Genomic DNA, 27,990 nt, shown 5'->3' on the forward strand with positions numbered 1-27,990 from the left:
AACTTAAATGCAGGGAATAGTAGCTGTTCTGTTCTGAGTATGTTTTGGTTAGTTTTATATTGTTACAATTTTCTTTCTCTATGCAGATTTGGTTTTTCCCATTTGATTGCTTCAAAATAGGGCCCAAGCAGTATTAATAGCAGGGTCAGGTTCTACTTCTTTCAAGTGAATGGACCAAAGGTGCTCCTTTATCCCATTATCTATAGGGACACCAAATTACCCTGGTGACTGCCTGGTAATTTATCAATTTCAGCAACAGCCAGCAGCTGTCCCAGTCCCTCTTGAGCTTGTTCACAAAAAGCGAAAACAGTTATTTCAGGGGTTTCATTAAATCATCCACGATGCCACCCCACAGCCTAATGCAGTAGACCATAATATTTGTACACTTTATTATAAATACTCTTTAGCCCCAATTTACTCTAATTCTTTTGGAAAGCATACATCTAACATCAAGGTGTCCACAGCACCACTCCTTTTTCCTCTCTCTAATTTTTCCCATGCTCTTTCTTATTTTTATGGCACCAGGACCATTTGTTATTCATCTGATAAATATATGTAATACCTAAACTGTTTTAGGGCTAACAGCAGCCATGTGCAGCTTTAAATTACAATGTGTAATTTATTCCAGTTTCATTCAAAAGATTAAAAAAAAAATGGAAGCTGACAATAGAGACCTGCATGGTTTCCGTTCACCTTCATTTATTACTAACATTACCTGATAAAGACATTCCCCAAAACGTTTATAAACACAAATTACATTAAAAAAAAAATACATCACAGAGGAAAACGCACTTGCAGGCTCCACTTGATTAAACACAGTTTAATAACAGGAAAGGGATCTGCCAATTGAAGAGGTTAAAGGATGTAAAATTAAATTGATTGGCCTCAGCCATCGCTCATATGAATTGTGCCCTGTTTAATAAAAGCAGGTCAAATGTGAACTCTTCATTAGTTCCAGACTAAACAGTACAATACATAGCAGCCAAGGTCGATGTCCTCAGCAGCATCACTAATTCTCATTACAACATTGTTATGTGTTCCTCATTGATTGTGCCATCTGTTTGACACCAAGGCTAGTAAACAGTGCAGGAAGTGGTGTGAAAATGATTACTGATTGTAAAAATCACAGTGTAAAATGAGCCGTGACAATGGGCATCTCTGGTATGAGGAAAAGAACAACAGAAGGCACAGCTGTCTTAGGACATTAGCAGTGATGGATGGAGGTAAGCCATAACATCAATAGTATTTTTATGTTTCAGAAGGATATTCAGCCTAGGAGGACAGAGGGGCAAGGGATGGGCAAGGGAGGGGCAAGTCAGGCTATAGCCACATTTTGTATATAATAGGTATTATATCAGTGAATTGTTTTAGTTAATCATAAGCAATAACCTAAACATGTACTTATATCCTGAACAAGGGGCGTTTTATTTTTTTAAGTAGGCCACCCAATCAAAAACTATGTTGATCACACACAGTTGACTTTCCACTTAACAATCTTTTCACTGCGGTCTAAAAGTGAGCAAAATGGAACTTGTATAATTTTCTTCCTTTTGTAGAGCATTGTGATGGGAATTTGCATGGTACCACCCACCACAACCACCAAAGAAAGTAGGCACTTGATGTACAACAAATGGAACATAGTACTGTCTACAATCTGGATCTCTCTTATACACTTAGAAAGACACTTCTTAGACAGGGACACTCAAAAATAGCTACTAAACTATATAAACAGGATATAGTCTGATTACACAACTTAAGTTTTATAAATCCTCTAAATTGGTTTGAATTCAGCACAGGTTATTTATTGTGTAAGGAGGAGCAATACAAAACACAATCACAAATAGACAATGCTATCTAAAAAGGACATCACTTATTCAAGGAATGTATTAAAATCAAAAGCGCATGCTATTTATCTAGTAATAGGATAAAAGTTGTATATAAATTGCAAATACAAGTTTAGACATTTCACATGTGCTGGTATATAGTCACGACTAACTAACCATTGCTTATATTCTTTCTCAATGGTTCACCATTATTTCAATGGACATGATCTAGGGCTGCGTAGAGGAAGAGACCTCAGGAATTGGTAATAGGAAAGATGTGCTTTATTACTTGGAGAAGAGTAAGGAGATTCCCCTTGGCTTGTGGAGAATGGCCCTCGCGGAGGTGAGACCAAACCGTTCGGTCTCCAAGGCTGGGAAACAACCGATACTTCCCACAAGGGGGGTCTGAGAATGGGAAGATGACAGTGATAGTTTAGTTTGGCCGGGGGTTCCCCTTAACTCGTGGAGAACCTTCCTTGTGGTGGACGAATCCAGCGACGGCTTGGCTTCTAAGGTTGGAAAGTGAGCTTCACTTACCCCTGAGAGGGAGACCGTTGCAGAGGAGGGTGCAGTTGCAGAGGTGGAGTAACTGAATAGAAGAGGAAGTGTAGTGGGAGATGAGGGGAGGATGGTGGAAAACAAAAAACAATTTCACCAAAAAATAAATGTCAAAGCAGACTTAGAAAAATCATTGCATATTGAATATTGATGTCACCAACAAGTGAAGAACAGTATGTCTGAAAATATAGAAAATGCTCATTGGCATTGGCTCAGTGCTTTCATTGTTATTCTTTGCTCATCAACTTATACTACAAATGCCATGTGACCAAAACAAAGATGAAGCTCTCATAGGTTTGAGAAGATGTAAAGGGAAGAGGGGTGTCAGACTATGTCTAACTGGGAGGTTTAGGAGGAAAAAAAGAACTTCAGAAGAAAGAAACTGTTCCACTTCATCTAGCAGCACTGCAATACATAACCCCAATTAAATCAGGGCCAATACATGATGGGATGAGAAATTAAATTCATGAGCCCTGAATGCTTTTGAATGAATATGCCAATCAGTATCAATGCCACACATTCATCTGGTATAACTCCATGGTGATGACACGGCGCTTTAAACCAGCTATTGTTGTCATCAGCTGTGCAGTAGCTACCGCTGTCCATGCCTGCAAAAGTCTGTGGGGATTTAAATTCATCTCCATAACAAGGAATCATCTACTGGTAAGAAAGGTTTCATCCATTAAAAAAAAAAACACACACACACCAGACTATAGGCATTCAAATATAAAAGGTTGGGCTATCAACTACATTGAAAAATCTATTCTTGAAATGTCCTTTATACTATGTATTAATTTACGTTAAACAGTCAACCATGGTAATAGGCAAAAAACAGGAAACTCCTTTTTTCAGTAAGTAGACAAATGCTGCATTTAAAAAGGCATTAGCCAAAATGTTAGTTTTTGCTTCTTAAAATGTTGGATTATTCATTGCACAGCAACAGAATAATGTAAAAAATCTAAATCTCAAAAATGAATTTCCATTTCAGAGGATGATTGTGTTGTATAATGTTCAATATATTTAGAGTAAATATAGGTTTGATAAAATTATTGAGGCATCTAAATATGACATTAAAAACCAAAAGGCAAAATACATGTTTAATTGGTTAACCGGATATTAGAGTTTTGTTTTCAGGTCACAGAAAGTTAAATCATGGCCTACCTGACGACAACAGGGTTGTAACTTTGAATAAGATAATCCCTGTCTCACTATCCTTAGAAAAACTTAATCCATTGTTGTTTCATTTATCTACAAAGGTTAATTTGCAATTCTTTTTTCTTTGCTTTTTGAAGCTTTCTACAAAATACAAAGAAATACAGTTTTTTTTTACTGCACTTTCTTGAATGACAATGACATTCTCCACCCCTCCTCACTCTCTCTTATTTGTATAGAATCATTTGGATGGTGATTAGAATTGGGGAAAAAGGCTCCAGTAATGCAAGTTTGCAATCAAGAACGGTAATCAAATGTTTTGCCAGCTTTTCAGTTAAACCCATTGATCTGTCAGTACTGGCTGCCTGACACCAAGCAGACAAGTTCTTAATGCTTCAGTTTCAGCTGAGTGGTCACCAGAACATGTGCTTAAGAAATCATGAACTGGACAAGTGCTTCACTTTTCTTTTTATTGAGTTAGGCAAATGACCAAGACAGATTCCAACATCTGGGATTTACAGGTAACAGATGACTAAATTAAATTCAGTTTCGATAGATGATGCCTTCAGCTGAATTTGAAAGCTGCCAAAGACACGGGGCACATTATGCTGGGGTGGTCCCTAATTGGTCCCTTGTCCAGCTGGTGCCCACAATAACTTGCTGCTACAGCACTTGATTAGGAATTATAACTTGGTCCCGCTGACATGTGCATAATGTACCCTTGAGTCAACAGAGTCAATGCCATTTAAATATATATATATATATATATATATATATAAATATATAGTGTTGTGAAAAAGTATTTGCCCCCTGTCTGACTTTCTGCATTCTTGCACATTTTTCACATTGTATTTGGTCAGATTTTTTTGTGGGTTGTAGTAGTATATAGAGGGAGTCTGAGAGAAAAAATGACACCAACATTTGGTGCTTCTTTCATTTGTTTGGTGTGCAAGGTAATCAAACATGCAATCTTCGGTGTGAAAAAGTTATTGCCCCCCCTAGTTAACTCAACCCAATTAAAGGAATAATTAGGGTCAGCTGTTTGAGTACTTTGGTTAACAACCAGGCCTGATTTGGGCCAGCCCTGCCCAATATAAATCTGACTAACTTTGGCCCTTACCATCAGAGTGAAGTTGTCAGCACACAGGTTCTAGAGACACATCATGCCACGAACAAAAGAAATTCCTGAAGACCTCTGGAAAAAAGTTGTTGATGCCTATCAGTCTGGAAAGGGATACAAAGCCATTTCTAAGGCTCTGGGGCTCCACCGAACCACAGTCAGAGCCATATTGTCCAAATGGAGAAAGTTTGGGACAGTAGTGAATCTTCCCAGGAGTGGCTGTCCTGCCAAAATCTCTCTTAGAGCAAGGCGTAAAATCGTCCAGGAAGTCACAAAGAACCCTAGAACAACATCCAGGGATCTGCAGGCCTCTCTTGCCTCGGCTAAGGTCAGTGTTCATGTCTCCACCATCAGAAAGACACTGGGCAAAAATGGGATTCATGGCAGAGTAGCAAGGCGGAAACCATTGCTCACTAAGAAGAACATGAATGCTCGTTTCAAGTTTGCCAAAAAGACCCTGGATGATCCTCAAGCTTTCTGGAACAATGTTCTATGGACAGATGAGTCAAATGTGGAACTTTTTGGCCGACATGGGCCCCGTTATGTCTGGCAAAAACCAAACACTGCATTCCACAGTAAGAACCTCATACCAACGGTCAAGCATGGTGGTGGAAGTGTCATGGTTTGGGGATGCTTTGCTGCATCAGGACCTGGATGCCTTGCCATCATTGAAGGAACTATGAATTCTGCTCTGTATCAGAGAATTCTACAGGAGAATGTCAGGCCATCCGTCCGTGAGCTGAAGCTGAAGCGCAGCTGGGTCATGCAGCAAGACAATGATCCGAAACACACAAGTAAGTCTACATCAGAATGGTTGAAGAACAAGAAATTTAAAGTTTTGGAATGGCGTAGTCATAGTCCAGACCTAAACCCCATTGAGATGTTGTGGCAGGACCTGAAACGAGCAGTTCATGCTTGAAAACTAAAGCTAAAGATGGCGTAACCAGTTATTGAGTCTAAGGGGGCGATTACTTTTTCACATGGGGGCATTGGGTGTTTACATAACTTTAATAAATAAATGAAATATGTATCAAATTTTTGTGTTATTTGTTCACACAGGGTCCCTTTTATCTAATATTATGTTTTGGTTGAAGATCTGATAACATTCAGTGTCAAAAATATGCAAAAATGCAGAAGATCAGACAGGGGGCAAATACTTTTTCACGGCACTGTATGTATATATATATTCAGTTTTAGGATAAAAGAAGATTTTACTGTTTGTTGAAAAGTCAAAAGTCAAGAGCATTTAGAACAGCAATCTTGTACTTTTTTTGTGGGGAGAGATGTGTCTTTATTCATTACAAACTGTTTTATCCTACCAATATGGTAATTTAGCCCACCAGTTACTATTAGATAACCGAGTGCACCAACAAGTGAGCCTATGGCTCACAGCTACTGCTGTTAATACGTATTAATACCTTATCGCATAGACCAAAAAGTCACTACAGTTGCATTTCCTGAGCTTAATTCTGGAAATTGTTTTCGATGAGAATACTGTTCCAATACTGTTCCAGCATCAGGACTCACAGAAAAATACCGATTTATAACATATTTAAAATGAAAACAATTATATAACAGAGGAGTTTATATCCACCACAGTGCATACTGGTGGAAAATGTTGTGGAACACTCACATAAGAGGGTAGTTCTGACACAGGGGTTCTACTGTAGACCTTATTGCAGAAGAAATTACTTTTATGGGTTCAATAACAACAGCATTTATACTTTAGTGGTATTTTATGTGTAACCTGTATAGTTGTGTGTGTCTTTGCAGCTATTAGTGTTTAGGTTCAAAGCCTGGTAAGGTTAGATTCAACAATGCAATAACAGAAACATTGGATGATGTGTAGGGACTTAAAAGCCAAGTAACCCTATAGTTATTTACCAAAGGCTGGAGATTTTTAATTGGTCCTAATAGAATTCTTAGGCTTGTGGTCTATTGTGTTTTTTACATTAGCTTTGAACCCCTATTTTAAATCATATCACAATTTTAAAGCAAGTGCAAATCCAAAGTCACATTTTCAGAGACACTACGGTACTCAATAATCGAGCTATCCTTCCTGCAATTTTTTTCTTTCAGGTTTTACAGTATGCTGTTATTTGTTGGTTAATTTCCAGCTCTGTTGTCAATGTGATGGTTCATTAAACACCCCTGAGAGCTACTGGCTTCATACACTGTACACTTTTGTATTGTTTGATGCTCAAGTTCACTCCCAGCGGCCTATTACTCAAGTTCGATCGTGAGTATCTTAATCTCAGAACACTTTCAGATTTTTCATGTGGAATCAGTGCTGTCGTGACAGGCCAAAGTGGCTCAACACAAATTTTTTGTATTTTAATATGAAATACTGCAATGCAGTGTGTAGTCACCCAACCAACTTTTAAATATAACATACACTGTAAATTAACTTTTGCTGTTAAGTTGGAGAATAAGTTCTAGTCCACTTCCTTATGTTTCTTACAAGAACTTGCTGTTTGTTGGCTCTGCTTATTGTCTCTACATCTCAATGCAGAGGCGTGTACAGACAAAGGGTTGACTGAAGTAGGAGCAAACATTCAATTAAAAGACAAACAGAACCCCCCCCCCCCCATTTACTACCCATTACTGATCAGGAGTGTCCCACATTTGTCAGGATGGTTTGTTGAAGGTTTCTTGTATGGGTTTGTGATCAAAGAGACAGATAACTGTGGAGTACAAGCTGCCTGCAACCCCTGCTAGGATGTGGTCATTAGAGTGAGGAAATGAAAGTCTTGCTGAATTGGCACAACATCAACTCATTTTGCAGTAAAACAATAGGCTTTCCCCTCGCTGTAAATTAGGAGGATTTACATTGTATACAGAGGCACTGGTGCTTCGTTTTGAAGTTACTGTGGGATGAACGAAACTATAGAAAAAGTGACCTGAGCCATGAGGTTGTGGAGCAGGAGGACTGAATGGGTCAGGTTGTTTTACTTTGGGGTCGAGGAGATCAAACAGTAGGCAGATTACTGATGCTGCCCTTCTTAATGACTGTTAAATCAGTGTCACATCATACACCATGCAGCATTCCAGGTTCTATATACTCTACAGCCCTGGAGGTCCCAAATAATAAAAAAAATATATAATACTATAGAAAAAACAAAAAAACAGAACGAGAAACTGTTGAGTGGTATAACACGTTTTAATCTTTTATACTCACATGCCAGAATCCCTGACAATCATTCAGGGTTGACATGAGTTCTATTCTTTGCTAAATACTAGCCCAACATGATGAAGCCAAAGTAAACAGATAAAATAATTGTATTTTGCCAATTGGTCTGCTGTGAGGTATAACAGTACAATCTAGGATATACACTGGCTTCACAATTTTTTAAAAAAGTAAAATCTTTAGTAAATGTATATATTTCTTACTTTTTCATGGTATTGTAGCTTCTAGTCGTTATAGCCCTTATGGTTTGTCAAGTTGTTGTTTTCATGTTTGTTTTAAAGAGAGTTTCTTTATTGCTCTTCGTTGGTACATGTTCCTTGGTTTTGAAAGGGAAATGTAGACCATTGTGTAGTGCTTATTATCTAACAACAGTACCATTTTGGGTGCTATGTGCTCAGATAAAGAGGGAACAATCTCTAACGTGATTGGCTGAAACATTTGCGGCATGAAATTGTGAAACTCGAGATGTCAACAATGTATTGTAAAATGCAGTTTAATGTATATAAAATATATGTAAACATATTTAAATTGAATATGTCCTGCAAATTTTGTCTCGTAATAAATGTGTGTTAAATGAAACATGAAACATGATCTCTATTATTTTTATGCTATAAATAGACAAATGCCACATATTTTAAGCTGGACCAAACCAAATCTGTAATTTCTGGATACATAATTGTCCTCAGATACTGTAAGTGATGTTTGAAACACTCCTCACTAACCTTGTGACAACAAAGAACCAATTCAGACTGTATTTTATGTAGGACATTGTGAGTGATTGCCTTAGCCATTCTGCGGCTGAAACATCAGGGGGAAAATATCAAATACGAACTGAAGATGGAACACAATGCAATAGAACAATCCCATTGAGTGTGCTTGGAGGTAGCCTTCTTCCTCGCCAGTATAAAAACCTTTAGCTTCACTCTATAAAATTAACTAATTTTGCTCCATAAAGTCGAATGAAACCTGCTGAATAATGTTACGTTAACATATTGAATTACATATACTTAACTGAAAAAAAATGTGACTTTTCAAAATCTAACGTGAAACACATTACTATTATTATGGCTTCCGGTAGACTTTTGCAATATCATTTAATTATGTCTCAATCCTAAAATTCTAGGTGATGCAAACCTTTGGCCATAGCTGTACATTAGTTCAAATAGAAAAAGAAGAACAATACAGCCCACTTGCCATTAGGGAGATGGATATAACAGAGGAAGGAATGCTGCTCAGCCCATTGTGGAACAATGCAGTACACAAACAGGGCGGTACTGCCTAGGGCAGGGGTGCTCAATCCTGGTCCTGGAGGGCCGATGGCCTCCTGGTTTTTGTTCAAACTGTACACTAAATTGATTAATTAGACCAATTAAGCTTCTAATAAGGGCTTGATTGGTCCAATTAAGTAATTTAGGGCACAGTTGCAACAAAAGCCATGAGGGACATCAGCCCTCCAGGACCAGGATTGGGCACCCCTAGCCTAGGAAATCAGCACACAAGATAGACACTAGCAGATAATCAGGGAGGAAAACAATACCATGTCTAAAGCTTCCAGGAGCATTGACACCACTAGACTTTTTTTTCCACACACACACACACCGCAAGTGAGCATCTTAACCATTATTCAAAACAGCCAACTCGTCTGTGGTTACAGAGCTTTTAACCACATCTCACTGAATGGGTGAGAATCCGTAACAGCAGTGTATCACACAATACTGACCTTTACATCTGCCTTGAGAAGCAGTTGCACAAGGCCTGGCATTTAAAACTGTTTTGTTTAATCATCTGAAGGAGGAGTTTGAATGCAAATCCAACTTAAACATGAACATTTAAAAAAATACTTTTTTTCTGCAAATCACAATGTTGAGGACAACGCATTTGTTTTCCTTCACTTAACTAATTTGCAGATACTATTGAAAGGACGATTCATGGCAAAAGGTGTCTTAAAAGGAGAGGACAGCATGTCAGCACTGTTGATTGTGGGTAAGTGCACAGTTTCTTGTTCCCAGGCTGAAAACAAACAATCAAACGAAAGATGTCAACGTTGTTCTAATACTTTAAGATGCAGGTGTTATGGTACGGGTGTAATTTTCATTTGTAACAGAACAGTCACTTGGATTGATTGGATTTGCACTCAATTTGAAGAGATTTTAGGCTGACTCAAACTGGGACCAAGACCTGGTACTATTATTTTAACATCTATGAATGTAATTATACATGCTTATCGACACGCCCACAAATATTATTAAAGTCATATTGATAAGATAGCAGAGAAAATTAATTACACCATCAAAGGGACACAAACACCTTAAATATACTAATCTTTAAAAGCGTAAGGTAAGAGGTTTCTGTGTGTGGCTCTGGTCAGCAATTCCTGCTAAATATATTAAGGGACTTGGGGACATTCCTTGGTGTTTGATGTGGAAATGCGTATACCATGTGTACAGACGTGCTCAAATTTGTTGGTACCCCTCCACAAAAAACAAAGAATGCACAATTTTCTCTGAAATAACTTGAAACTGACAAAAGTAATTGGCATCCACCATTGTTTATTCCATATTTAATAGAAAACAGACTTTGCTTTTGATTTTTTATTCAACATAATATTGTAAATAAGAAAAGAAATGAAAATGGCATGAACAAAAATGATGGGACCGCTAACCTAATATTTTGTTGCACAACCTTTAGAGGCAATCACTGCAATCAAATGTTTTCTGTAGCTCTCAATGAGACTTCTGCATCCTGTTAACAGGTAGTTTGGCCCACTCTTCCTGAGCAAACTGCTCCAGCTGTTTCAGGTTTGATGGGTGCCTTCTCCAGACTGTAAGTTTCAGCTCTTTCCATAGATGTTCGATAGGATTCAGATTAGGACTCATAGAAGGCCACTTCAGAATAGTCCAATGTTTTGTTCTTATCCATTCTTGGGTGCTTTTAGCTGTGTGTTTTGGGTCATTATCCTGTTGGAGGACCCATGACCTGCGACTGAGACAGAGCTTTCTGACACTGGGCAGTACGTTTCGCTCCAGAATGCCTTGATAGTCTTGAGATTTCATTGTGCCCTGCACAGATTCAAGGCACCCTGTGCCAGGCACAGCAAAGCAGCCCCAAAACATAACCGAGCCTCCTCCATGTTTCACTGTAGGTATGGTGTTCTTTTCTTTGAAAGCTTCATTTTTTCGTCTGTGAACATAGAGCTGATGTGACTTGCCAAAAAGCTCCAGTTTTGACTCATCTGTCCAAAGGACATTCTCCCAGAAGGATTGTGGCTTGTCAATATGCATTTTAGCAAATTCCAGTCTGGCTTTTTATGTTTTTCTTTCAAAAGTGGAGTCCTCCTGGGTCTTCTTCTATGGAGCCCACTTTCACTCAAAATGTGACGGATGGTGCGATCAGAAACTGACGTACCTTCACCTTGGAGTTCAGCTTGTATCTCTTTGGCAGTTATCATTGGTTCTTTTTCTACCATTTGCACTATCCTTCTGTTCAATCTGGGGTCGATTTTCCTCTTGCGGCCGCGCCCAGGGAGGTTGGCTACAGTTCCATGGACCTTAAACTTCTTAATAATATTTGCAACTGTTGTCACAGGAACATCAAGCTGCTTGCCGATGGTCTTGTAGCCTTTACCTTTACCATGCTTGTCTATTATTTTCTTTCTGATCTCCTCAGACAACTCTCTCCTTTGCTTTCTCTGGTCCATGTTCAGTGTGGTGCACACAATGATACCAAACAGCACAGTGACTACTTTTCTCCATTTAAATAGGCTGAATGACTGATTACAAGATTGGAGACATGTGTGATACTAATTAAAGAAACTAATTAGTTTGAAATATCACTATAATCCAATTATTTATTATCTTTTCTAAGGGGTACCAACAAATGTGTCCAGGCCATTTTAGAATATCTTTGTAGAATAAGCAATAATTCATCTCTTTTCACAGCTTCTTTGCTTTATTCTATGACATACCAAAGGCATACAAGTATACATGATAAAATAGCTTTTAATTTCATCACTTTTCAGGAGGAATGAAGCATTATTTTAATGAGCTGTAAGGGTACCAACAAATTTGAGCACGTCTGTACATTGTATCACAAAACCATTTAATAAACTTTAGGGAACTTCCTCTTTTAAAGCAAGTATACTTTCAAATTATGATTTAAAGCTAATTCTTGTAATTATGGAAAGTACACTGGGGATCCTTTGAATGGTGCTTGGCTGCCCTTTAATTCAGAGCTAAGGATGGATTCCACCTATATAACTGTTGTGACAGAGAGCGAATGAATCTTCCTCCCGACCTGTGAAGGTGTTGTATAACAGGAACAGTGTGCCCCGTACTGGATAGTTTGGCAGTTCATTCCAGGGTCAGTCAGAAGCCGGACATCCAGGAAGAGGGTGGAGTCACAATACCAGAAGTCATCGCCTTAATACGGTAAGCGATGTGTCAGTCATGGATTGGAGGATATGTGATTGCACTAGCTATCAAAGTGGGCGTGACTGAGGGTATTTCAGGGGATGTGACAAAGCAATATGTTCCTTTGTTATGGTTACTGCAAAGACCTGTAAAGGAGACCAAGTGTAAATGTACCGTGAGTGTTTTGTGTTTTGTTTGTTTGTTGTTGTAACTGTTGTTATTTGTCATTGTTAGACAGCTAACACTAAACGGAAGCTGTCGCTACAAGCCAGCATCAAACCCGGGCTACACTGCACCACTTTTTCACAATCATTGTCTTGCACCACACCTGCACAAAGAGCACTCACTGTCTGGAGAAGTGACCATGTCTGTGTTGTATGTTATTATTATTAGTGTCTTACTATTTCTGGACTGAAACCCTTGTTTGGCACGGAGTGATACATATGGCTGTGCAGAACCTGTGCTTATTATTTAAGTGTTGTTGACATGCAACCCAGCCAAATAAAGAGCTGTTTAATTTCTCTCCTAAATCCTGTTGCTAACCCTACATTCTCTGGCTTTTCTGAATATTTTCCCAATCACCCCCCCCCCCTTTCTGCTTCACAAAGAAAATAATTTGTTTTATTTCTGTCTCTCTCCTTCTCTCAGATGCTTCAAGGCCTTCTTTTGAAAGCCAGCTACTTGAAGGACTATTCAGTGAGTCTAGAATGAGGCCTCTACACTGCCACAGCGAAAGCAGTGTGCGTGTGTGTGAGAGAGAGAGAGAGAGTGAGTATATGTGTGTGCCTGTCTGTATGTTTTATAAAGGCTGTTTGAAGGCGAGCTCTACCCTCAGTCACTGAGGCGGCACACAGCACCCTGACCCTGCCATCTGTATGCAAATCTCTGTGAACTAAGTAAACTTTGATAAAATGTTCTGCCCTTCCCTCTTTATGTGTTCAGCAATTACTGGAGCACATTGGCTCTTTGTGTTATATTATTGCACTTTGTGTGGAGTGGATACCCCCGGCACCTGCGCCAGCCCACAGCAGATGGCAGACCGTGGCATCAATAACAAGACCCTGCCAAATACAGCAAATGGTAGCTGGCACCCTTTATTTATATTGTTTCATATATATATATATATATATATATATATATATATATATATATATATATATATATATATATATATACCAGTATATGCATATGGAGGGGATTAGCTTTATATAAAAAGTACCCAATCAACGTGCACACAACCAATCTGTTAGTTGTTTACTTGTGCAAAACCAGCTCAGACCACATGCTCAGTGATTAAGGATAAGCTCCTCTAATTCTTGTTTTTATTTCTGTTGTCTGTTTCCAAAGTGTTTGTTATGTAAAGTGTTCAACAAGCAGAACGTTCTGGTTTCATGTGGCTATTAGCTCCTATGACAAGGCTTGTGTCGTTAACATAAAATGAAAGAAATGTGGTTATACTTTATTTGAATTATTAATCATTCATACAGACTACATAATGATGTATAAACTCTGTGCATAACCTGTAGAATCACTTTGATGCCTGACAAACAAGCAGCATCCAGAACATGTAAAGGGAAAGTCATTGAAAAGTCAGCATTTCTGTGACTTGTAGCCATTAAGACTTTTACTGTCATTCTTGAAATCAATTAAAATAACAGCATTTTAGCAACATTGTAATTACAAATGAAACAGCACATTTAACAAAAATGCAGTGGATACTTAAATGCCTTTTATATAGGTTTTCAAAGTGATTATGAGGTATTATTATTATTATTATTATTTATTTCTTAGCAGACGCCCTTATCCAGGGCGACTTACAATTGTTACAAGGTATCACATTATACATTATTTCACATTATACAGATATCACATTATTTTTTACATACAATTACCCATTTATACAGTTGGGTTTTTACTGGAGCAATCTAGGTAAAGTACATTGCTCAAGGGTACAACAGCAGTGTCCCCCACTGGGGATTGAACCCACAAGAGTCAAGAGTCCAGAGCCCTAACCACTACTCCACACTGCTGCCCTTATCCTACCATTATCCACATACTGTAGCCATGCTGTGTTATGTAGCAATTATGAAGCTGATGTGAACGCTACCTAATGTCTAATTCTAATAAAGCATTAGCAGAATTGCCGTCTTGTGACAGAAATACATAACTCACACAAATGTATTTAATTTACAAAAAATAAATAATTTTGAAAACAAGGTTTTACTGTTTCACCTAAGTTTTGTTTTACCTTCACAGAACTCCAGGGTGTGGAATGCATGATTGAATACAACTAGAAATCATTGTACCCCTTTTGAGTATCGATAATGCACATGAACCAGGGACTGAAAGGTCCCTTTTAAGCATTATAAGTCCTAATACTAGATACATAATGGAGTGTGACCAAAGGATGCTGTTATTAAATGTAATCCCCTCCATATGCAAATACATTGATCCTGAATAAGAGGTGTAAGCACAATTATGACCATTGTTATACCATTTGTAGATTTTCATTAAACAGAAAGCAAACACATTAATGCAAATTAGATCTTGTTCTTCTGATTATACTTCAGCATTGTATGACGATGTCTACAAAACAATTAGTGCCATAACGTAAAGTTTAACTAAAGAGTTCAAACAGACTTAATATACACACATTTTACATTTCCCAGTTATTTTTCTTTTATGCATATTTCATTACTTAAAAAGGGTTTGTCAATTATTTGGATATGTTACCACCCTTTAACCTACTGTAAACGCCTTTAATCTGGGGCCTCTGTGTGACACTATTATTTTCATTTTAAAAAAAATAGCCTGTACCACCCCTGCTGGACTCTGTAACAGTAGCTTTGCACTAAAATGTTGATTATAAATGTGTAATATGTAATACAAGTTAACATGGACTGTAATATTTACCCAGGATGTCCAGCATACACATTTTTATTTTTTTTGTCACATTATGGTGGACACTTAAATGCAATGTGATAGACCTATATATTACAAATTATTAGTGCGTATTGTTTCATACACAGTACAATAGTACTACAAGGTACAATAAATACTGCAGTATGTTATATGTAGAGTAGTGCATATGAAAATATTCTACAAGGTACCACTGTAGTATACTACAAAAAAGCTCTTGTATATACTTTGGTACTGTGGACAAGAAGGTACAACAGTAAATGCTAACAGTATTATTTACAATAATATAGTAATGTTGTGGTATGCTATTGTGTTCTACAGGTTATTTTCATGTGGTATTTAGCTGTTCCTACAAAAATAGCTTTCTGTTTTTTTGTATTTATTTAAAATTTCCCTTCATTCATTTAAAATGTTTTCAATAAATAAAGCAGCATGACTCACCTTATTACACATACACAGGGGATTTCCAAAGGCTGTAACTTACAATAAATAATTCAGACTTTTTGTCATCAGTTGTTTTTAGAGTTAGTTTTACATTCCTGTGTATGAGACTCAAAGGTGTAGTTTCCATGCAAAAAAAACCCATGGTTTTTGGTCAATCTGCACATGTTTTTAGCGTTAGAAGGTGATTTACCCACCCTTTTAAGTCATACCATATTTTGGCTGTGCGTTTCCTGTAGCGTGAGGCATGTGCATGATATGTGTGTGCTACATTACATTCTCTTGACAATGGAGAGATAATGTGGACTTTCTAAACTATTTAAACCACACCAATGCAATACACAAAGAAACTGTATTGTATGTGGTAAAAACAAACACTGCCGGCCCTATTCACAAAAATGTAAAAAAATAAATAAATAAATAAATAAAAAGTAAGTGTTTAAAAGCATTATCTTAAAATAAACAGTGCTTTGTAAAAGTTCAAATGAACTTCTAACAATCTCTCAAAGAGTTGAGAGGCTTTTTTATGAACTGGAAATTTGATTTAAATAATCCAAATTACCTTTGTCTTCAACAAAACAATCCTTAAAAAACTTTCCCAAAAAACATATAAATAGGCCCCTTTATATTTGTATTCTGCGAAAATTATTTATTCTGTGGTTAAGATAAATTATAAATTAACTACATTATTTAGAGTTTTCCCAGTTATAAAACATATGTGAAATGAATACTTCCTCCACACTGAAGGCTTGTCATTGCCAGAATAAATCACACTGTGACAATCATACTGCTATCATAGCTTCAGACACCTGTATTTACCAATTTGTACCACGCAGATGTTATACCTTAAAGCAGCTGTTGTTTTGCAAGGAATTTGCTGGGGAAGAATGGATTAAGCACAAACTTCCAGCTCTACAATATATGTGAGAAATTAACTTTATATAAAACAGGACCTTTTAAACGACACATTAAATGTAAATACTGTAGAGACAGGTATGTTTAATCCGTTTTTTTTTTGTTATTATTATTTAGTTACAAGGTGCTGGTATTAGATTACTTAAATGATAGCTTTATTTTATTATATTATGGTGACTGAATCAGTTTAATATAGCCTAATGATTCTAACTATAATATAATGGTCTGATAACTGTGATATGACTAATAGGGTACTTATTTAAACAAGGTGTTTGGTTTCATTGTTTTTTTTATTATCTTCTATTGTCACATAGTATTTTTAAAAAAAAAAAACATTTAGAATAAGTGCAATATGTTACCACACCATATTAAATTCCAAAGCCCTCTGATTTCTACAAATGACAACATTAACGAATGGAGTGTTAACAAAATCACACTGTTCCCCACTAAACTCAGCCCTGAAGCAATGTCACACATTGTTCTATCGTTTCAAGCAGATCTCTGGCCTGGGTTCCCTGCTCCCAGTCCCTAGCGACAGATTTTTCAGCACTATCCAGACAGGTTGGCCCTGTGCCTGACAAATCTCCGGGAGTGACATATTTTGGGCAGTGCTTTGGAAAAGGGGGCCATGTGGCCGATGTTAGTAAACATTATCTTTTACGGCATGGCATGACACCATGGGCTGCTGGAGTGTGATTAGCTGGCAGGTCACATGGGTAAGACACAGAAACAGACAGATTGCCCAGCAAAACAGAAGCCAAGGCCTGAGACTCGGCAGCTGCGCTTGTTTCCATGGCAACTGAATTGTAAAAAGAAAAAAAAATAATAAGTTAGTATGTATTCATACCAACTATAAAACACACTTATTTTTCATTCAAGAACAACTCGATGAACTAAAATGAGCTATGTTGTGCCTACTAAGCAATATAGGCCTAGAGTACATATTTTACATTCTGAAACTGCTACCATAAATTTGTGTCACATATTTTTTTAGTCTATAAAAAGCTTGTCCTTTTTCAAAAGCACTAAAGGTGTTTTAGATAAATGTCAAGGGACCTGGAGTTATCAGGGCCATCAATCTGCGTCAAACACTGTTAGCTCAGTGAGGAGTCACTGCAGGAGAAATGCCTATAGGGGAATCTTTACAGTTATTAAAAGTCCAGTTGTGTTTGAGGTTACATACGGCCTAACTTATCATTGCAAAAAGATGTTATAATAGCCAACATCAATTTTAATGTAAGTTCCACTTAAAAATGAAGTTGTATTTTCACAGCTATCCAGAAGCTCTTTTATTCCAGAACAGGAGACAGCTAACCTAATAAATAGATTGAGACCTGGAATCCAGAGATATTTATAGCATTGACTCCCCACACAATCTGTACTTCATCTGTAACCTGCAGGACCTCATTTACAGCTTACATGCAGGTCACCTTCCAGTGCCAGAGATGATCACACATGGCATCCACATGACCACTGTTTCAATTGGTCTGGTTTAATCTTCTGTTAAACAGTAATTTCAACAAGAACTCATTTTCCCTTCCTTTTGGTGGAAAGAATAGCCCACACTGCTGAAATCTAAAGTGAATCTGTATTTGATCAATGCTAGAAAGCAACTCATCTAATTGTATGGCATACTGAGATACATCTTATGGAAAGTGTAACTCAGGCTATTTGTAATCTCAGATAATAACTTAATAAACCGTAGTTTCTATAAGTTTTTAGTTCCACACACGTGTTTACATTAGAACTGGGATTTATATGAAAGCATGGTCACCCAGAAAGTATGGTTAAGTTTGGGTCTGTATGGTGCATTTTCAAGGCTGGATACACACACCCCTATCCACGTACATACACCCCTATCCACAGCTGCAAATTCAAAATGTCATCAGTATGATGAAAACGTTCCTGGTGATGACATATCAACAGTTAGTACACAATAGTAAAGAAAAAGAAATATCAAGTTTCATGACAACCGGATAAGCGGTTGTCCAGATACATGCCTAAGCAAACATTTAGGTGTGCTAGCAGGGTCCAGTGGACGGGTGTAAGGACAGAGACACCCCCCTATGTTCACAGAATCTGACACTCTCAATAACTTCTACTAAATAATGTTAATAAAAAGTTTTATAATAATTGGATAAGCAGTTAGTGTGAGAGTGTGAAGTGTGACATACGTACGACCGCCTTCACTATATTCCCCTCTGCAGGGGATTTCATCAAGATATTTCTAAATATCATTTTTTAATTGTTATATAATAAATGGAAGCTGTTGCGAGATGTGTGTCAAATTGATTGAATGGACACCTCTTATTGCTCACTCAATTGTGATGATTCTGTCTTTAAAGAATTTTGCACCAGTCCCTTTATGTGAAGCCAGCATATGCAGGTAGAAAAGTAGATATATTGCCTTATATTAAAATATAACCCTCAACACTAGAAAAGTATGGCAAACCATAAACTAGAAAACATTCTTTCCTGTTCGACCAATTCACATTCACTCCCAGTGTGGCATTGGCCAGCTGCTTTTGTCTACACTCATAATTTTGAAACAAAACCTTGTATATCTTGTAATTAAAAGCTCCTAAAAAAATATTCCAGCTGATGCAAAAACTGGAAAAGTCCACAAACATTTGGCAACACAATGCATCATAATTTAATATTCAAAGAAAACATACTTCTTGTCAGTGGCTTCTAGTATGTGTATTTAATTCCCACAACATTCCTATAAAGCGAATACACACCAAGTTGAAAAAAAAAAATCAAAAAATAATAGTGAAAAATACAGTCTGTCTCATTTATATATTTTGTGGGGCAGTTGGAACAAAGTGCCAGCCTGTACAGTTAGTATAAACAATTAGTTACATTCAGGAACATGATTCTAACCAATGTGGCTACACTCTGAATTAGCCAATAATACAGATTTAGCACTGTGGGGAATAGAACGGTGTCACTCTCCATAAACGCCTGTGTTTCTGAAATCAAGTTGAGGTTCAGCATTTTGTTTCTCAGATCCTTTCATTTATAAGCAAGCGTTAATCAATCTTACTTTACCTATTCAATTGAAGCTATTTGTGGCCTTCCACGACTGAAAGAGCACCCCTGGGTGAGAGCTACAACAGCTGCAGGTTTTTCCTGGATGCAAATAGTAAAACCTATTATATATCTTCAAAAGCAAGCGGTTTAATGCGTTTCTTTTGTTTTACAACTTTATAGTTGTGGAGAATCCAACATGTAGATCACAGTCAATAGTGAAAAGTTAAGGGAGGGTTCGAAATGATCTGTGTGGAAATTGCCAGTGAAATGACAGCCAATTCAAAACAATTTAGGTTTATTTGACTAACATGTATGGCACTGGCGACTGTGTGGAACTTTTTTTTTTTTTTTTTGTTATTCTACAGTGAATAAATAACAGAAAAATGAATGTGCCTATTATGGATTTTATTTATGATCACTGACGTCTTCATTTAATATTTGATATTGTGTTTAGTTCCTTCCAAAAGTGCTCTAATTGTATTCAGTGTTTTGTCTAGGTATGTGTTTTCATATGGTTCTGCTCCTACCTCTCTGATCGCACGTACCTGGCATGGCTCACCCTCTGCCTCTTGCTCTCTTTCAACAGGTGTCCCCCAAAGCTCAGTCGTGGGACTCCTCCTGTTTTCTCTCTACACCCGCTCCCTGGGTCCCCTCATCTCCTCATGGCTTCTCTTATCATTTCTATGCTGACAATACCCAGATCGGTGGTTCAGGAAGGGAACTCACTTTTAATCAGTCAATCAAATCAAGCTTATTAAGCATTGATAACCAGACAATTGTCAATCGAGATAGCAGTACCTTATCGCTAACAGCGTAATTACTTGTCCAACGATCATCAGGAAAAGGATTCAAATCTTACCTGATCCATTACCTCCCTGCTGCAAGTTAGAGTTTGCCTCCTCCTCCCCTCGTCTAAGGGGGAGGGTAGCTATCTTCCCCCTGCCCATGGCTTCCTACAGTTAGCCTCTCCACTTATCAGTGGAAAAAATTATGGGCAGGGGTTCCCCGAGGCCAGAGATGTATTATATGTTAAATGTGTTATCCTAGAACATAAAATATGCACAAAAGTGTTATTGTGTCTAATCTGTAATAAATATAGTAGCTATCACGAGTTCCCTGACTGAATCTCCTTTCCCCCCTCTGACTACAACATTTCCTCCTGTATCTCTACCTGCCTCTCGACCATCTCCTCCTGGATGCACTCGCACCATCTTAAACTCAACCTCTCCAAACCAGACCTCTTTTTCTTCTCCCCTCTTCCTCCTCCACCACTGATCTATCTCTATTCCTCTTGAATCCACCACCCTCTCTCCCTCCTCATCCACCATAAACCTCTGTATCACCCTTGACCCCTCCCTCTCCTACTCTCAGCACATCTCTACTCTGGCATGCTTCTGTTGCTTCTTCCTCAGCAACATATGCGGAATTCGCCCCTTCCTCACCGATTACTCCATGCAGCTCCTAGTTTAGGAACTGGTACTGTCCTGCCTTGATTACTACAACTCCCTCCTGGCTCATCCAAAACTGCTGCCTGCCTTATCTTTTCCCTTCCTTGTTTCTCCCACTCTACACCAATGCTCTGCTCCCTTCACTGGCTCCCTATCGCTGCTTGCATCCACTTCCAAACTCTTGTACTCGCCTATCGCTGTCTCGACCTTTCTGCTCCTTCCTATCTCCAGACTATCATTTCTCCCTACACCCTCTCATCCGCTCTGCTCCTCCACCACTGTACCTCTCCTCCGCTCGCCCGCTTCCAGAGCCTGCTCCTTCTCCACCCTTGCCCCTCAGCGGTGGAACGACCTACCCACAGATAGCAGGACTGTTCAGTCCGACAGCATCTGTAAACCTCGCAACTCTCGACTATACTGGACTATATGGCACCTCTTTGTACCAGTACTTGCAACAGCTTGTACTTGCACTAAACTGCTCCATACCTTGCTGTATTGTACAACTGCTCTTAATTATAACTATCTCCTGTATCTTGTACTGAATTTACTCTTATAGGTATCCGTTTTTTGTAATTGTTCTTATTTGAAATCGTACTTACTACATGCTCTTAATGGACTTTATCCGTATAAGCAAATATTTTTAAGTTTAACTGCTCTTAGTCAAACTCGCTCTTAAAAGTAATTATTTACTGTATTCTTTATTTTACTCTTATTTGAATTTGATCTTATTTTTTACTGTAGTTATCTGTAATGTAATATTCTATAATGTGATTTTTTGTAATGTGATACTTTGTACTGTGATATTTTGTAACAACTGTAAGTCGCCCTGGATAAGGGCATCTGCTAAGAAATAAATAATAATAATAATAATAATAATAATAATAATAATAATAATAATAATAATAATAATAATAATAATATGCCAACATGTTTATGTTTCAAGGTTCTTGAACCCCTCACTCTTTCAAGTACAATGTGTGCTCTTGTAAGTGTTGACAACTGTTACCAGTCTCACAGAAGACCTTGAAAGTTAGTCTCTTTGCTGAAGTTCAGATAAGTACGAACTTGAGTGTTAAAAACTTTACCAATGCCAATTAATGGAACCAAAGAAACGGTAAGTTTTGTTTTCCATATTCTATTTATTTTCGTAAACATGAGGTATTTCAAAGTGCTATAAGTTGCAGCACAAAATATACAATAAAACAAAGAACTTTTCCATTTACCCAGTTCTATGCACCCAACAGAAACAAACATATAAACAGGAAGAGAAAATGATAGGTAAACATTTATAGAGAATATTTCTGTACAAAAGAAAATTATTTTAGTCCAAAAGAAAAAGGGGATAAAGTAATATCTACTTAAAAGTCACAACTCATTTTCATATGAAAATATAAGTATCAAATTTAGCTATGTTTCAGCATCACACTAAAGTATACAGGTGTGTAAGAATTAGTACGGTACATAACAGATTAACAATAGATTTGTATACAAAGTTTTATGATCCTCAAACATTGAGGACTTACAGTACTTTTAGGTATATAAACTTCCAGTCTAATATTGACAGCTTTAACATTTAAAAAAAATGTACAAAAAAAAGGCAGAGTGTGTAAATGGTATTTACATACAACATTTTGGTTGATCCAAAAGTGTTAAGATACTCCCAGACATACACCCTTTACACTTAGTTAGGTGCCACCTTACGCTCGGTATGCCCATAGTATGGCACAAATGTCCTTAGCCTTTCTGAAAGTATGAAGGCAAAGAAAAGACACATGATCCGCTCAACTGTAATCGGCTGTGTCTGAATTCAGGCCTGAAGTGAAAACAAGTGATCTATCCATATTTTTAATGTGACTGGATTGAAAGTAAACCCAACATTCTTAACGTCAAAAAAAAATGTGCAAAAGTGGCAGTGAGAGTCCTGATAAGTGACATTTAGCGAGTCCTTGCCTGTGCTAACCTTTTAAGTAACTGCAGTCGCCTTGCCTGAAGTCTGTCCTTTTCAAGCTGCAGCCTGTGTTCATCTGCTTCAAGGGAATGTACATATTCTGTGGCTTTTTTCAAGATGACCACTTTGGCGGCTTTTTCATTTTTCACGAGCTCTGGAACATGGTCCCTTAGTGTAAGGAAACTGGACCTCAGGTCGTTGCGTCGCTGCCTCTCCAGGATGTTGTGGTTGCGCCTGCGCTCGCTGTCCTCCGAATCAGAATTACGGGGACTTGAGCTTTTGGACCTTGGGGGCATCACGCTCTTGGCTTGTCTGGCCACTTCGTTCTTCGTTTTTTTCAGAGGAGGCAGCTCCTCACACTCTGTGTAAGGGGAAGGAGCTGCGTAATTGTGCTGCTGGTGGATGGGGGCGCAGCGTTTGAGGAGTAACTCATGTTGAGGCTTTGTCAGGGCTGTGCTGCTGATGCTGTTGCTGGTGTTCATGCTGTTCTTGGGTCGGACAGTGATGGTGAGGGTGGTCATAGGCCTGTTAGCGGAAGACCGTCTCTTCTCGACTGTGACAACATCAATCTCCTCCTCATCTTCATCATCCTCCTCGTCTTCCTCTTCATCTTCGTCCTCATCATCATCTACAATGAGCAAAAAAAAAAAAACAACAACATTCTATTACTCTGCCTACGTCAAGAGACCATAAACATTAATTGTTGACAAAGACTGAAATGAGTCCTAGGCCAGGCTTCACATACTTTGGTTAGGGACTTACTCCTGCATTTAGAGCTTTTACACTTTATTTGTTTCTCAGAATCTCAAGACTGTACAGCAGTGTTAATCACAGAGACAATTCCCTTAACATTGAAAGTGTTTTTTTTAAACATTATTCCTCATAACAAATTACTATATATTTTATATCATCATTAATGCGAGACAGTACTCTTTCCTGTACCAGTGACAAAATATGTGACTGACAACGTTATTATTTATTATGACAACTGCTTGTGGTGAAGGATGACGAGATGTCAGATCAGAACAGTTATACTGGGACACTATCTGGAATTCTGCCAGGAAGCCCAGGTAAGCAAGGGAAATGTGGTGGAATTCTGTAATTCGCTTGCCTGGCAGCAATGTACAGTGTTTTGCTCCCTCTGTTTTTTGCACTTAAAACTATAACAAAGACATTCATATCATGCTAACAAACTTTTGTCAAATATTAGATCTATATATAAAAAAAGGAAAAGCATGCTACAACATGAAACTTAATAAAAGCCACTAGGCTTGTATTATATTAAGACAACCAGATAATAGCAGTATTTAATGCAGGTCAATTCCCTCCAAATTATGGAAGCAGGTGTGGTGGTTCTCACAGGAAGCCACCCCCGGGAGTGACTAACTGCTACTTGAAACATTAAATGCTGTTATTTAACAGTAATTGAACTTTTCCTCATGTGTATATAAAATGCAAAAGGAAAATCAAAACTAATTAGACAGCAACTTGAAATCAAGAACATTTATAATCTGTTTTCCATTTCATAAATGTTTTATCAACATACTTCAAATAAGAGTTACAGGAAGCTGAATGTTCAAGTCTGTCAAAGAAGAGCAAAGGAAACTTGCTTCCATGTAAACACCAGATGAGATAGTTTGATGCACTAAAAAACTATAGGGGACATAAAACAAAGGATACTCCCACTTCCCTATTTTAACAACAAACTGCTACATTATACAGTAAGAGAGCAGATCTAAAGTCAGAAACATGCCTTTGCTGCACGTGAAACACTGGAAAACGAGATCATTGCTGGATTTATTCTAAACTTCCATGAAAAGCAGTTGCAGTTGGTGGGTCCCTAAGTCAGTCTTTTGGGTCTGAGCCAAAATGACAGCTGTTGGGAGGAAGTGCTTCCTTATTCAAAGCTGTCAAGGCAGACATTAAAGCAAGAGTCTCCGTTTTCAGACTGGCAGGTTTTACAGCAGGCATGGACATCCATGAGTTTTCTTACCCCTACATAAACCACACTTTAAGAAAATCCTTCACTTAAGGGGCCATGTACTTGTGCCTACTTAAGTTACCCATTTACTTTTGTAGGTTTCTTAATTGACATTATAAGATAAAAGGGAATGCACACACAAGTGTTTCCAATTAGGGAGGAGGGTGAACAAACTCGTAGCTTACATCCTCAGAAAACTGCATTTCCCCTCCCCCCCTGAAACTACCAAGCTACCAAAGTCTAATTGGTACCCATAATGCACCCAAATATTAAAGATCATTACTTCACTAGCTATCCTAATGCATTGTGCCATTTTCAATTAGCCCCATAACAAAGAGCAAGTTCACTTTTTAGGAATGCTTGGAAAACATTTTAATAATGTTATCTAGGTTGTGATAACAAAGTGCTCAATAACTTCAAAATGTCTGATTTGAGCAACAACTGATAGCCCACTTGTTTTTTTTTTTTTTTAATTCTTGAAAATTAATATTTACTCTGTTGCTACTTTTGGAAATTCCTTAGAAGATTGTGCTGTATAAGTTTATTCTAATTAAAAATTACATACCCGCTATCTAAAGAACCCAAATATGTATGGTGTTATTCTTTAAACTATTGTAAAGGGGTGGAGAACACATGCTTCTGTATTAAAATAGTTCTTCTGCGCTGGTTTTAGAACTTCATTTCAACAAAACTCGTGCTTTAAATATATCTGTAATTGAACACAACCAGAGCTTAGTACTCTGTAACTGCCAACTAGGTATAAAGTTCATTTTTAAACTGGACTGAAAATGTCTGATCTTTTGAATTACATTTATGCTGCCACCTGCTGGATACAATGTTACCCCATGCATTAGTTATAATTATTATTAATGTACATCTATCTAATAAATATATATATATAATTAATAAACTGTTTTAATAGGATTAAATGTTACATTCAAAATAGCACTTGAGTAATATGTTCACACAGGTTCAAATCTTGTAGGTTTAGATAACATACTCAAAACAAAAAGTACAGACCGGTTTTGTAACTAATTATTTTTGTATTTATTTATTTATTTATTTATTTATTACAGTACAATCAGTGCTTGGTGTTAGAAAAGGGAACCATTGATGATGGGGTAGCTTGTCTACAGCAACGTTTGATAATCTTGACTTTGACCTTAACATATTATTAACTGTGTTTTTTATGCACACTCACCAGAGTCACTAGGGGTGTCATCAGCAGCGTTGTTGGTTACAGGAGGTGTACTTATTCCTGGTAGGGTTCTGGTGCTGTCGCTTTTATTGATTGGAAATGGAAACACCACAGCCGGATCCACGCATTCGGATACCGAATTGTTCAGATCGGCTTCCTTGTTCACAGCGCTGCTGTTACTCACACCGCAACTGTCAACTGCGTAAATCGCTTTTCCTAGCTTCTCATTCACCACCCTCTCTAGCTTTTCACGGGCAGAAAACCCGCTCCACATACAGTCTTGGATAATAATTGAGTTCAGATTGCTTTCCAGTCCAGATCCAAAGAGATCACCTTCTGATGTCCCCCAAAGGTCATCTTCGGGGAGCAAAAGGAGTTCTGAAGCCCAGTTCAAAGGGTCTCCTGAACCATCGGTGGACCCTGAAGCCAGGTCCCCTTGCAATCCCGCCCGGCTAGGAGAGAGAGGAGGCGTCGGCAGCAACTGGAATTTTTTCCAGATGTCCTCCCCAGGTGGAGCGGAGTCAGGACAGCAGAAATAAAAATCATCATCTTCATCGGGATAGAAGCAAGGTTGTAGGGAGTCAAACTCCAAATCAGAATTTCTACTTAAGATCCCAGGCATTGTTTTCTTTCCAATGGAATCCTAAGAAGAAACAAAAAAAAATAAAATAAAGCTGTTAAAAAAAAAAAAACGACTTTAATGCATACAGATAAATAATGCCTTTATTTATTTTATAGCAAAACCAAAAATCAATAATAATAATAATAATAATAATATAAAGGTGGTAAAACATAATAATAATATTAATACAGTTAGTGTGTTTAAAAAGTATTACAAAGTTGTAAAAACAATATGTATTTGCTTCCTTTTTAAGCTAATCAAATTGTACTATTAATTATATGCCTCACTGCGTAAATTAACAAAGCAAAACGCCTTCACATCAAGTAGACGGTGTGAGCTTCCATGCGTAAAAGAAACACTGTACCACCCGCTACTGCCACTCACATTAACAAAGATTATTTTAGCATAACAACCCCCCCCCCCCCCCCCCCCCCAAAAAAAACACCCACTCAAAAAAATGCAATGTTTCACTATACAACACAAAACTGTTCACTACCTTGCAGACAAACTGTCATTAATAGTGTTTGCAAAATGTACCCTGACCTTAACTATATGCTGATTACAGTTGTCCCGGGAAAAAAAAAAAAAAAAAAAAAAAAAAAAAAAACATATTTGGAAGTGACTATATAAGAACAAACCGCTTGCACAGTTTATCACTTCCAGTTTGCAGGGATGTAAAATAACCTTACCTCCAAAAATGATCACAGCGATGTGTGTAGTAATTCTAGCAATCACCAGATCCTATATTTAAGTCTGATCATCTACCCTTTTGGTTTCAGACAGAGAACTGTCAGGTTAAGTCTGCTGCTGTTCGATATTATTCAGTGAAATGTAAGAACACCCGGAAAAAATCAAACATTCTCCTCCCCTTGGTGTTGGGAGGGGCTTAGCCATTCTCTCGTAACAGGACCTAGCTGCACAAAGAGTTTAGTGCAGAAAAAGGACCGTAAAAAAGCCTTCAATCTAGCAAGAGACGCGTTTTGCGCAATCGTAAAATGCACACATGGAGAATGATTCTGGGCAGAGTCGTGCTGATGTAATTCGAAGTACCCTGTGATTTACAGACGTACGCTTGAACAAATTATGTGCAATAACGAAAGTGCTGGTCTGTAAAGAAAACAATTAATTTGTCAATTATTGAATAGACGGTAATTAATTGGGATTTATGTGAGAGTTTTGTATGTATAACGTGTTATTTTTTTAGTCAGAAACCTGGCCAAGACAGTGTAACAACTA

General features: G+C 37.8%; 1 protein-coding gene across 2 annotated transcripts; it reads right to left on the bottom strand.

The window, feature by feature from the left end:
• Positions 1 to 22,124: 22,124 nt before the first annotated feature.
• LOC117410807 (N-myc protein-like) lies at positions 22,125 to 27,738 on the bottom strand. 2 transcript variants are annotated; one of them, XM_034017641.2, is made up of 3 exons: positions 27,444 to 27,738; positions 26,136 to 26,775; positions 22,125 to 23,581 (listed from the first exon to the last, which is right to left on the bottom strand). In XM_034017641.2, the coding sequence occupies exons 2-3, from the start codon at positions 26,752 to 26,754 to the stop codon at positions 22,941 to 22,943; spliced, it is 1,260 nt and encodes a 419-aa protein (XP_033873532.1). In that variant the 5' UTR covers positions 26,755 to 26,775; positions 27,444 to 27,738; the 3' UTR covers positions 22,125 to 22,940. The 2 variants fall into 2 exon arrangements, with proteins under 2 accessions (XP_033873532.1, XP_033873533.1); XM_034017642.2 differs by lacking the exon at positions 27,444 to 27,738 and adding an exon at positions 27,042 to 27,117.
• Between the last annotated feature and the right edge of the window lie 252 nt (positions 27,739 to 27,990).

The sequence above is a fragment of the Acipenser ruthenus genome, chromosome 6 (assembly GCF_902713425.1).
Source record: "Acipenser ruthenus chromosome 6, fAciRut3.2 maternal haplotype, whole genome shotgun sequence".
Taxonomy (NCBI): Eukaryota; Metazoa; Chordata; class Actinopteri; order Acipenseriformes; family Acipenseridae; genus Acipenser; species Acipenser ruthenus.